Genomic DNA, 12,975 nt, shown 5'->3' on the forward strand with positions numbered 1-12,975 from the left:
CTACAGAATTTCAAAGAGCATATTCCAGTCAAGATTGTCCAAAATTTTCTCTAAATCTACAAATACCAAAGCTTAGCTTTGGTTAATAATATATTTATGAATATTAATATTTGTTTGATGTTGGCATTGCTTGTTAACAGCAAATCTCATAATTGTGTGAATGTATTATGAGGCTGTTGTAATTATGTTTAACATTTAAAGAAATGTTTATAAGAGGCTCTGGTGTGGATATCACATGTTATCTTTATTATACACTCTGTGCAATCAACACTTCCTTTTCTATTGAAAAGTATCCCAGAACACGGTGCTACAAGACATTAGAGAGTGATAATAACAAGAATGAGTCAACTTTTTGGCATTTTCATATCCAAAATCTGCTATGATCTGTGTAAACACCAAGGAAGTAAGAATATTGTGTTTCATTAATTGATTTTTCCTCTTGCATTATTTCGAATATTGTAGTTCAACCATGTACAGTACAGGCTTGCATGTATTGTGTTTTATCCGAGTCCAGTAACAGTCTGTAGAGAACCATTTGTAATTATCAAGTAAATCAGCATGGTGATTTATAGATGCACCTCCCAAATAATTATGTGCAGCTTCACCAAAAATTTACATTGAAAGTACACTTCCACGTAGATCTGAATGATCTGAATTTCTGAAACTATTTTGAAATTTTATGTGGAATGTTTGATTGAGGTGATACTTTCACTGAAAGAGACAGATATTTCTCAGTTAGGATACTCTCTCCTTGTATGTATGAGAAGAAACTTTTATGAAATCTTGATGTTTCTTTCTCTGTTTTTAATGTTGCAGCAGAGATTGTCCCTTATTTTTCTTATGATTTATCTTTTGTATAAATTGGGCTCTTTCTCCTGTACCTTCTTGTTGGGTTGCTACATTTCCTTGAATCATCCTGAAATAGAAACGTTTTATGTGCAGGCTCTGCAGGAGTTTGACATGGTGCGTGATGGAGACCGTGTGATGGTGTGCCTCTCTGGTGGCAAGGATTCTCTCAGCCTCTTACACACACTCCACCAGTATCAGTTCTATGCAAAGGCAAAGGGTGTGAATTTTACACTTGGTGCTGCAACTGTTGATCCAGGTAGCCCTGCTTATGATCCAAGGCCTCTCATACCTTACCTGGAGGCCTTAGGAGTACATTATCTTTATGAAGAGCAGAGTAAGTATTCTGTATGTGCATACCTGTCTTTAATATTGAAAATTATGTGTGTATTCCTTCTACTTGCTGTCATGTGGTTAACCTGGTAGCTATGTTAGAAAGTAAGACAATATCAGTAAAAATATTGGCAGAGATGTTTGATTTTCTTGTAGTAATTTCTGTTTGTTTCACTAAATCATCCTCTCAGTTAACAGGAAGACCTTTCTGATTCTTAAAGCCACATAAAAAGATTAGTTGCTATACAATTATATTATTTCCTAGCAATGTGGCAATGGATAGATAAGTCTGGTGAAAAATGATCATATAATTTTAAAAATTAACTGACTTTATCTCTCAACATTGCCTCGTTTGGTACCTATGCATTTCATCCTTTTTCATTCCATTGGAACCGAGTATTTCATCAAACACTGTAAAATATTCTATTATGGAAGAGAATCCACATGTGTGAGGAGGCATCAGCAAACAGAACATTCCCACAGGTATAAATGGCACACAAGCATGGGAGAATAGTGTTCAGTCATGTTTGCTACTCATTCACAAGTGTTCTTTGGTGTTTTGCTGCTTGATAATCTTTCAGTGAATTATCAAAGGAAGCTCCAGTTTGTTACTTGCCTCAGTGTGAATATCACAGAGAGCATTCACATTCTCCTTCTTGTTATTTTTCATCCACAAACTGCCTTTGTGATGTATGTCAGTTATGTAGTATCTGAAGAGAATGTACTGTTGTTAATAGGAAAAGGTAGATGCCACAGTTTTTCGTGGAATACAAGAGATCTACCCTACAAAAGGCAGGGGAGCAGTGGTGGAGGGGATGGGGGTTAGAGGGAAGTTAATGTTTGGAAGCAAGTGTCCAAAGCACTCCTCGTTATAGCTGTTAAGTAACAAAGAAGATAAATTCATTACTTGCTTCCTCCTAATGAGAACAGAATAAAAAGGGCACAAGCTCAGGAGTGAGTGATATGCGAAACAACTACTTGCTGTAGTCAAATTGTCTCCAGTTTCTAAGAACCAGATCATAAATTCTAACCTTTCTTCAGGAGATATTGCTTGTTGATAGCTACTGCTGTTGTGAAATTATCTCCTCTGTTGCAGTGAGTAGTTTAGTTAATTAATATATTCTACCAAAATATCAGTAAAGTTTTAAAAGAAAGCTACAGGAAGGCAGGAGCTTTTATTCAGTGATAAGTGCACTACTACCATGTGTCTCATGATTGTGTAAAATTTCAGAAACCCACAGTTTTATTTTATTACACAACTTTACTTTCTTCATAACAAAATAATTCTGTCTGACTATCATAATGCATTGTCTGTAGTGTTTGCATATTTCAGTCCTTGTTCTCTCATCTTCTGTTGTATTCCCTCCATTGTAAATGCTTGTGCAAAGATACAGGTGAATTGTGGTGAACACTAGTGTATTGTTCTATGCTCTTTTGCCTTTGTTCTCTTATGTTCACTTTGATGGAAGTGAGCGCTCAACAATCAGCAAGCCAAATTTTGAAGTGAGGCAACAAATGCGGTGTGTGTGTGTGTGTGTGTGTGTGTGTGTGTGTGTGTGTGTGTGTGCGTGCGTGCGTGCGTGCATCCATGCATGCATGTGTGTGTGAGGGTAGGGTGGGGTGGAGAGTGAGGTGACTGTTGGTTTGGTGAAAAAGCACTTGCTTATGTGCTTGTCTTGTTCACTGTCAACCAACTTTTCTTTCAAGTGATAGAGTGATTAAGGATAATGAGGGCCAATCATGTTTCTGTCTCTGTCCAAGTAATTTATGAGGATTATATCAGGGAAGTAACAAAAACCAGTGGCTATCTTAAGTCCAGCCAACAAAATAATCTTCACCTTCTTATGTGCACTCTCATTAGTATTACTAAAATGTTTTGATTGTTGTAAAGAATGTTAAGAATGTTGATGTATTTAAATTACATCTAAGGTCAAAAATCTGTGCAAATGTCCTGTGGTTTTTGCCTAACATAATCAGATCATTCACTGAAATGTTCTTATGTGTCAAATTATGGTCAAAAGTCAGCAAATATTGTACCTAATAATTTGAATATATACCTAGTTTAGGGCAGAACTCCTGCATATTTTTAGTTCAGTTATTATAATATTAATTACCACGTGCTTTTGTAATCATCCAGTAGTTAATTATAAACCTTTTAAGGGTTTTTGTGTGTTGACCTTATCTAACTGGCTGATCACTTGTTTCAGAGTAGAAGCTACTGTAACCATAATGAGATTTTCACTCTGCAGCGGAGTGTGCGCTGATATGAAACTTCCTGGCAGATTAAAACTGTGTGCCTGACCGAGACTCGAACTCATGATCTTTGCCTTTCGCGGGCAAGTGCTCTACCATCTGAGCTACCGAAGCACGACTCATGCCCGGTACTCACAGCTTTACTTCTGCCAGGAGACAAGATACTGGCAGAAGTAAAGCTGTGAGTACCAGGCATGAGTCATGCTTCGGTAGCTCAGATGGTAGAGCACTTGCCCGCGAAAGGCAAAGGTCCCGAGTTCGAGTCTCGGTCGGGCACACAGTTTTAATCTGCCAGGAAGTTTTACTGTAACCATGTTTAAACTTAGTAATCCAGAAATAAATACTCGTTAAGTGCTGGCCTAATCTGGTTGAACTTCGTCTAGATCCATTTTAACTATGCATTTGCTCAGAGCTTTAAATGGAAATTTTTAATAACTGCACATAACTTCAGTTTGTTTATCTTCTACACTACATGTTATATTGAAAACTTGTGAGGAATGCTGAAAAGTGACTAAATGCCACTTCTGCTGAAGATTTCAGCGAAAGTGTTAACAGAATCATGCTTACTGTGCCTGACACAGTTAAAAAGAATCATCAGATTCATACAAATTACGTGAATTATCTTTTCTCATTCAGTTCATGGACTTCTCCTTGGTATCTCATTTCCCTAGCTCTGAATCAGTAGAAGTGAGAAGACTTTGAGCTGCTATGTTTTGTATTCTGTCTCTGCTAAAATCACCAATCAAGCAGTATGGGATGTGGTAGGTTTGTAGCAGCCATTGTTTGAATGGTATGTTTAATTTTACTGTAATGTGTTCAGTTTCTTTGTAATAAAATAAATGATATATCAGTTCTTGGCCCATTGAACTTGTAAAAACACAAGACCATCGTAATTTAAGTATTGTATAGTTCTCTATTTTCCATTATATTACTACTTAGACATATAAGGTGTTAGTCCTACTTATTGTGACAACTTTTATAATTTGCCTTTCCTGCTTAGAAGTACACAGTTTTATTGTATCAAGCACAGCTACATGGTTCTCTTGCTGTTTCAGAAATACTAGATCAGGCAGCCATGCTGGATAAATGTACATCAGTATGCAGCTTTTGCAGCAGAATGAAACGTGGTCGACTGTATGCTGCTGCTCGTATGAATGGGTACAATGTTCTTGCTCTTGGGCAGCATCTAGATGACATTACAGAGAGTTTTCTCATGTCTGTGTTTCACAATGGGAGGCTGCGTACTATGAAGGCACATTACTGGATAAGGTAAACATCCCATTAAGTGTGTGTGTGTGTGTGTGTGTGTGTGTGTGTGTGTGTGTGTGTGTGTGTGTGTGTGTGCGCGCGCGCGCACATATATCACATAAAGGGCAGTGTATCATACTTTAATCTGCTGTGTCATACATTGTATGATACACATCTTAATGTTTCTGATAAGAGGCTGCTTGAACAGCCAATTGCCATTACCACCCAATAAGACCACAGCAGTGCCAATCCTATATGAGAGATTTCCAGTATTTTCAATATGTATTTTTTTTAGGGTAAATTTTTCTGTAGGACAGAGGTGGGGAATAAACAAAGTCGCAGCAAGTATAAACAAAGTGAACTACTGTAACTTGGAAGAGTAAGTGTGCTAGAGAGAAAACTCATTTAGCTTCTTTCATCAAATTATAGTGATTCTTGAAAATAAAAGTTATGTATTTCTAATATCAATATAGGAGAATGGAAGGTAGTTGCAATGTCATCCAGGACTGATGCTAGGATTATTTTGAACCCCAGATAAGTGTTCGTAGGCCCAACCCATAAATTTTTATTTTAAACTTTGAGTATTCGGGTAAAGTCAGAAAACTTTAATGCAAACAAAGCAAAGAACACCTATTTTTTAAGAAACTTTTTAATGCTCAAAGCTTACATAAATTTGATAGTTTTCAAAATTATACTTCCTTTCTAGCTTATTTAAATGTGAACTCTTTTGTAATCCCAGTACAATGAAATGAGTGTGGTAGCTCTGACTCCATTGCAATCATAACTGATCCAACAAACTGCTATTGCCCCAATGTGATTCTCAAACAATTCTTAACTCTTGCAAGAACCCTGGATGACGACACTGCTTAGGCAACAGTAACAGGCAAAGTGCAGAAAATCTGTAATGCTGGTACATATGGAAATATATTTGCACTTATGACAAGCATTGAGGAGGTACAGAAGCTGAACTGGCTCAGACCCGAAATTAGCTACATAAGTTTTTTTTTTAACTACAAAATTTCTTCTTTCAGATCATGCTTATTGACATGTACACTGTACAAAGATCCCATGTTTTCTATGTGCTCTGATAGTGTAGAATCACCTAGGCTCGTGTAGTCTACAAGAAACCAAATGCTTCCATCATGTTTTCTGTGGCAACATACCTCATAATTAAGTTTCCTACAGCTGTACTGTATCTGGAATAACATTGAAAACATTAGTGTAAAACTGTCCTCTGGACTCAGGTTGAAATCTTCTTCTGGTATTTCATTTACAAAGCATTTTCTATGTCTTTACATTTATCTCTATCACAAACCATTACATTCAACTTGGAAAGTATTTCAATATTTTCTGGTATCTTGCAAGTTTGAATAAATACTATGCCAATGATTTCTCAGTTTATTTAATTCTTCCACTAAACTCTTAATACTGACAGTTTTCTACATCTGTTGCAGCTTCCTATACTTGAAGCACAATGTTATCTTTGTTTATTGCAGCTAATACTTTGTATCAGATTGAGGACATTAAGGTACACAGAAATGATTTCAAATACTTCTGAAAGCCCTTTAGTTGAGTATGTGCCTCCACAGTCAAAGTTAGAAGCAAGTTCAACCTCACTTTGTGGTCCTGGTAAATAATTAATAAATATATGAACAACACCTATTTGTGTATACCATCTTGTTTCCTATAGCCCATAAAGGGATGATTCAGTATTATACTTCAACATATATTGTTATTTTTATTGTATTTTGTGAGTTTATAGACAAGAGTAGCATATATTCTTGGTTTTGAAATGGTGTATTGAAATATCCATTGAAACAAAACTCGCCTTGTGCATGTATTGTAATGTAGTAATATGTTGGTAATGAACTATGGCAGATGTCTTGTTGCGTGCTCTTGAATCCATTGAATGTTTATTTGCGGGTTTGTTCACCAATCTCCTCAGTGTCTCTCCAACTCTACGTTGACGTAGTGTAGCTGAAACTTTCTATAGTAATTAGACTGACTAGAAAGAGTAATATTTACAATAGAGTCTATATAATTATTTATCAGAGATGAGCATCATTTATTTCTTCCTTGAATACAACTTTTATTCTTGCTATTGAGTTGTAATATGTAATATTCACAATTATGAGTGCCCTTCATCTTATCAAAGCAAGAACAAAGTCAGTCATTAACATTACATTCAACAACAAAGACAATAAAAATCGGAGATAATGGAATGATAATGTTCGCTTTTCTTACGCTAGGTGCAACATCTTTGGTTCCTACCCACAGTGCATTATCTGATGCAATTAACACCATATATATATAAAAACAAAGATGAGGTGACTTACCGAACAAAAGCGCTGGCAGGTCGATAGACACACAAACAAACACAAACATACACACAAAATTCTAGCTTTCGCAACAAACAGTTGCCTCATCAGGAAAGAGGGAAGGAGAGGGGAAGACGAAAGGAAGTGGGTTTTAAGGGAGAGGGTAAGGAGTCATTCCAATCCCGGGAGTGGAAAGACTTACCTTAGGGGGAAAAAAGGACAGGTATACACTCGCACACACGCACATATCCATCCACACATACAGACACAAGCAGACATATTTAAAGACAAAGAGTTTGGGCAGAGATGTCAGTCGAGGCAGAAGTGTAGAGGCAAGGAAGTTGTTGAAAGACAGGTGAGATATGAGTGGCGGCAACTTGAAATTAGCGGAGATTGAGGCCTGGCGGATGACGAGAAGAGAGGATATACTGAAGGGCAAGTTCCCATCTCCGGAGTTCGGATAGGTTGGTGTTGGTGGGAAGTATCCAGATAACCCGGACGGTGTAACACTGTGCCAAGATGTGCTGGCTGTGCACCAAGGCATGTTTAGCCACAGGGTGATCCTCATTACCAACAAACACTGTCTGCCTGTGTCCATTCATGCGAATGGACAGTTTGTTGCTGGTCATTCCCACATAGAATGCATCACAGTGTAGGCAGGTCAGTTGGTAAATCACGTGGGTGCTTTCACACGTGGCTCTGCCTTTGATTGTGTACACCTTCCGGGTTACAGGACTGGAGTAGGTGGTGGTGGGAGGGTGCATGGGACAGGTTTTGCATCGGGGGCGGTTACAAGGATAGGAGCCAGAGGGTAGGGAAGGTGGTTTGGGGATTTCATAGGGATGAACTAACAGGTTACGAAGGTTAGGTGGACGGCGGAAAGACACTCTTGGCGGAGTGGGGAGGATTTCATGAAGGATGGATCTCATTTCAGGGCAGGATTTGAGGAAGTCGTATCCCTGCTGGAGAGCCACATTCAGAGTCTGGTCCAGTCCCGGAAAGTATCCTGTCACAAGTGGGGCACTTTTGTGGTTCTTCTGTGGGGGATTCTGGGTTTGAGGGGACGAGGAAGTGGCTCTGGTTATTTGCTTCTGTACCAGGTCGGGAGGGTAGTTGCGGGATGCGAAAGCTGTTTTCAGGTTGTTGGTGTAATGATTCAGGGATTCCGGACTGGAGCAGATTCGTTTGCCACGAAGACCTAGGCTGTAGGGAAGGGACCGTTTGATGTGGAATGGGTGGCAGCTGTCATAATGGAGGTACTGTTGCTTGTTGGTGGGTTTGATGTGGACGGACGTGTGAAGTTGGCCATTGGACAGGTGGAGGTCAACGTCAAGGAAAGTGGCATGGGATTTGGAGTAGGACCAGGTGAATCTGATGGAACCAAAGGAGTTGAGGTTGGAGAGGAAATTCTGGAGTTCTTCTTCACTGTGAGTCCAGATCATGAAGATGTCATCAATAAATCTGTACCAGACTTTGGGTTGGCAGACTTGGGTAACCAAGAAGGCTTCCTCTAAGCGACCCATGAATAGGTTGGCGTACGAGGGGGCCATCCTGGTACCCATGGCTGTTCCCTTTAATTGTTGGTATGTCTGGCCTTCAAAAGTGAAGAAGTTGTGGGTCAGGATGAAGCTGGCTAAGGTAATGAGGAAAGAGGTTTTAGGTAGGGTGGCAGGTGATCGGCGTGAAAGGAAATGCTCCATCGCAGCGAGGCCCTGGACATGCGGAATATTTGTGTATAAGGACGTGGCATCAATGGTTACAAGGATGGTTTCCGGGGGTAACAGATTGGGTAAGGATTCCAGGCGTTCAAGGAAGTGGTTGGTGTCCTTGATGAAGGATGGGAGACTGCATGTAATGGGTTGAAGGTGTTGATCTACGTAGGCAGAGATACGTTCTGTGGGGGCTTGGTAACCAGCTACAATGGGGCGGCTGGGATGATTGGGTTTGTGGATTTTAGGAAGAAGGTAGAAGGTAGGGGTGCGGGGTGTCGGTGGGGTCAGGAGGTTGATGGAGTCAGGTGAAAGGTTTTGCAGGGGGCCTAAGGTTCTGAGGATTCCTTGAAGCTCCGCCTGGACATCGGGAATGGGGTTACCTTGGCAAACTTTGTATGTGGTGTTGTCTGAAAGCTGACGCAGTCCCTCAGCCACATACTCCCGACGATCAAGTACCACGGTCGTGGAACCCTTGTCCGCCGGAAGAATGACGATGGATCGGTCAGCCTTCAGATCACGGATAGCCTGGGCTTCAGCAGTGGTGATGTTGGGTGTGGGATTAAGGTTTTTTAAGAAGGATTGAGATGCAAGGCTGGAAGTCAGAAATTCCTGGAAGGTTTGGAGAGGGTGATTTTGAGGAAGAGGAGGTGGGTCCCGCTGTGACGGAGGACGGAACTGTTCCAGGCAGGGTTCAATTTGGATGGTGTCTTGAGGAGTCGGATCATTAGGAGTAGGATTAGGATCATTTTTCTTCGTGGCAAAGTGATACTTCCAGCAGAGAGTACGAGTGTAGGACAGTAAATCTTTGACGAGGGCTGTTTGGTTGAATCTGGGAGTGGGGCTGAAGGTGAGGCCTTTGGATAGGACAGAGGTTTCGGATTGGGAGAGAGGTTTGGAGGAAAGGTTAACTACTGAATTAGGGTGTTGTGGTTCCAGATTGTGTTGATCGGAATTTTGAGGTTTTGGAGAGAGTGGAGCTGGAAGTGGGAGATTGAGTAGATGGGAGAGACTGGGTTTGTGTGCAATGAGAGGAGGTTGAGGTTTGCTGGAAGGGTTGTGAAGGGTGAGTGAGTTGCCATTCCAGAGGTGGGAAACCAGGAGATTGGATAGTTTTTTGAGGTGGAGGGTGGCATGCTGTTCTAATTTACGGTTGGCCTGTAGGATAATGCTCTGAACAGCCGGTGTGGATGTGGGAGAGGAAAGATTAAGGACTTTTATTAAGGATAGGAGTTGACGGGTGTGTTCATTGGCTGAGTTGATGTGTAGGTGAAGGATTAGGTGGGTGAGGGCAATGGATTGTTCAGTTTGGAACTGGTATAGGGACTGATGGAAGGAAGGGTTGCAGCCAGAGATAGGAACTTTAAGTGTGAGGCCTTTGGGGGTGATGCCAAATGTCAGACAAGCCTGAGAAAATAGAATATGGGAGCGTAATCTGGCTAGGGCGAAGGCATGTTTGCGGAGGGAATGTAAATAAAACTTAATGGGGTCGTTGTGGGGGTGTTGTGAGGGTGACATGGTATTAGAAGGTGGAAAGTGTAACATGAGGTGAAATGAAAATGAAAATAAAAATATATGGGGAGAGATAAAGGTAAACCGGAAAGTAACTGGAGATCTGGAATGAAAAAAGGCTAAAAGGTGTTGGTTACAGCTGGGCTATGTTGGACTTGGGTTGGTAGACAACGATGTGCATAAAGGTTAGGTGGTTGTGTTGCCGCCAAAACACGTTAAAGGACGGAGAAATTCGGGAAAATTTCGAAAAAACTGCGTGTAGTATATTAAAACGAGTGGTATTGTGGTGGCAGATTATGAAAATGAGGTTAACAATTGTCTGACGAAGAAATAATGGCGTTAAAACCTGTGGGAAGCGGCTAAAAATGATCAGTGATGTGGGAAAAACGGAAATGGAAATAAAGCGAAAGTTATTAGAACTGGCCGAAATGGTTGTTTAAAAGGTGAAAGGAGCTGTTTGTGAACTAGAAACGGTGGATATTATAGCGGCGGTAGTGCTGAAAGCGGCAAAAAAATTTTTTTGGTTATGGTTTGGAAGTGGGTTACGTATTATTGAGTATATATATAGGCGGGATAAAATAGTATAGCAGATTCGGTAAAAAGGAGAAGGTGAATACAAAGTGAAACTACTGGCAAAAACAGAAAGAGGAAAATAAGACGACAGAAAAGATTTCGAAATGCAACAGTGACAATAACAAACGTAATTGTTGGATTCAAATTAATGATATCAATATAATAGAAGGAAACATTCCACGTGGGAAAAATTATATATAAAAACAAAGATGAGGTGACTTACCGAACAAAAGCGCTGGCAGGTCGATAGACACACAAACAAACACAAACATACACACAAAATTCAAGCTTTCGCAACAAACAGTTGCCTCATCAGGAAAGAGGGAAGGAGAGGGGAAGACGAAAGGAAGTGGGTTTTAAGGGAGAGGGTAAGGAGTCATTCCAATCCCGAGAGTGGAAAGACTTACCTTAGGGGGAAAAAAGGACAGGTATACACTCGCACACACGCACATATCCATCCACACATACAGACACAAGCAGACATATTTAAAGACAAAGAGTTTGGGCAGAGATGTCAGTCGAGGCAGAAGTGTAGAGGCAAGGAAGTTGTTGAAAGACAGGTGAGATATGAGTGGCGGCAACTTGAAATTAGCGGAGATTGAGGCCTGGCGGATGACGAGAAGAGAGGATATACTGAAGGGCAAGTTCCCATCTCCGGAGTTCGGATAGGTTGGTGTTGGTGGGAAGTATCCAGATAACCCGGACGGTGTAACACTGTGCCAAGATGTGCTGGCTGTGCACCAAGGCATGTTTAGCCACAGGGTGATCCTCATTACCAACAAACACTGTCTGCCTGTGTCCACTCATGCGAATGGACAGTTTGTTGCTGGTCATTCCCACATAGAATGCATCACAGTGTAGGCAGGTCAGTTGGTAAATCACGTGGGTGCTTTCACACGTGGCTCTGCCTTTGATTGTGTACACCTTCCGGGTTACAGGACTGGAGTAGGTGGTGGTGGGAGGGTGCATGGGACAGGTTTTGCATTGGGGGCGGTTACAAGGATAGGAGCCAGAGGGTAGGGAAGGTGGTTTGGGGATTTCATAGGGATGAACTAAGAGGTTACGAAGGTTAGGTGGACGGCGGAAAGACACTCTTGGCGGAGTGGGGAGGATTTCATGAAGGATGGATCTCATTTCAGGGCAGGATTTGAGGAAGTCGTATCCCTGCTGGAGAGCCACATTCAGAGTCTGGTCCAGTCCCGGAAAGTATCCTGTCACAAGTGGGGCACTTTTGTGGTTCTTCTGTGGGGGATTCTGGGTTTGAGGGGACGAGGAAGTGGCTCTGGTTATTTGCTTCTGTACCAGGTCGGGAGGGTAGTTGCGGGATGCGAAAGCTGTTTTCAGGTTGTTGGTGTAATGATTCAGGGATTCCGGACTGGAGCAGATTCGTTTGCCACGAAGACCTAGGCTGTAGGGAAGGGACCGTTTGATGTGGAATGGGTGGCAGCTGTCATAATGGAGGTACTGTTGCTTGTTGGTGGGTTTGATGTGGACGGACGTGTGAAGTTGGCCATTGGACAGGTGGAGGTCAACGTCAAGGAAAGTGGCATGGGATTTGGAGTAGGACCAGGTGAATCTGATGGAACCAAAGGAGTTGAGGTTGGAGAGGAAATTCTGGAGTTCTTCTTCACTGTGAGTCCAGATCATGAAGATGTCATCAATAAATCTGTACCAAACTTAGGGTTGGCAGGCTTGGGTAATCAAGAAGGCTTCCTCTAAGCGACCCATGAATAGGTTGGCGTACAAGGGGGCCATCCTGGTACCCATGGCTGTTCCCTTTAATTGTTGGTATGTCTGGCCTTCAAAAGTGAAGAAGTTGTGGGTCAGGATGAAGCTGGCTAAGGTAATGAGGAAAGAGGTTTTAGGTAGGGTGGCAGGTGATCGGCGTGAAAGGAAATGCTCCATCGCAGCGAGGCCCTGGACATGCGGAATATTTGTGTATAAGGACGTGGCATCAATGGTTACAAGGATGGTTTCCGGGGGTAACAGATTGGGTAAGGATTCCAGGCGTTCAAGGAAGTGGTTGGTGTCCTTGATGAAGGATGGGAGACTGCATGTAATGGGTTGAAGGTGTATCTCTGCCTACGTAGATCAACACCTTCAACCCATTACATGCAGTCTCCCATCCTTCATCAAGGACACCAACCACTTCCTTGAACGCCTGGAATCCTTACCCAATCTGT

The 12,975-nt window shown here is 41.6% G+C and overlaps 1 protein-coding gene across 1 annotated transcript in view; it reads left to right on the plus strand.

The window, feature by feature from the left end:
- Window positions 1-12,975, plus strand: part of LOC126413131 (uncharacterized) — a 186,669-nt gene that overhangs the window by 142,305 nt on the left and 31,389 nt on the right. Inside the window, exons 17-18 of the mRNA XM_050083023.1 lie at window positions 943-1,183; window positions 4,488-4,701. Of these exons, the coding sequence (XP_049938980.1) occupies window positions 943-1,183; window positions 4,488-4,701 (455 nt within the window). The remainder of the gene's footprint in view (window positions 1-942; window positions 1,184-4,487; window positions 4,702-12,975) is intronic.

The sequence above is a fragment of the Schistocerca serialis genome, chromosome 7 (genome assembly GCF_023864345.2).
Source record: "Schistocerca serialis cubense isolate TAMUIC-IGC-003099 chromosome 7, iqSchSeri2.2, whole genome shotgun sequence".
Classification (NCBI taxonomy): domain Eukaryota; kingdom Metazoa; phylum Arthropoda; class Insecta; order Orthoptera; family Acrididae; genus Schistocerca; species Schistocerca serialis.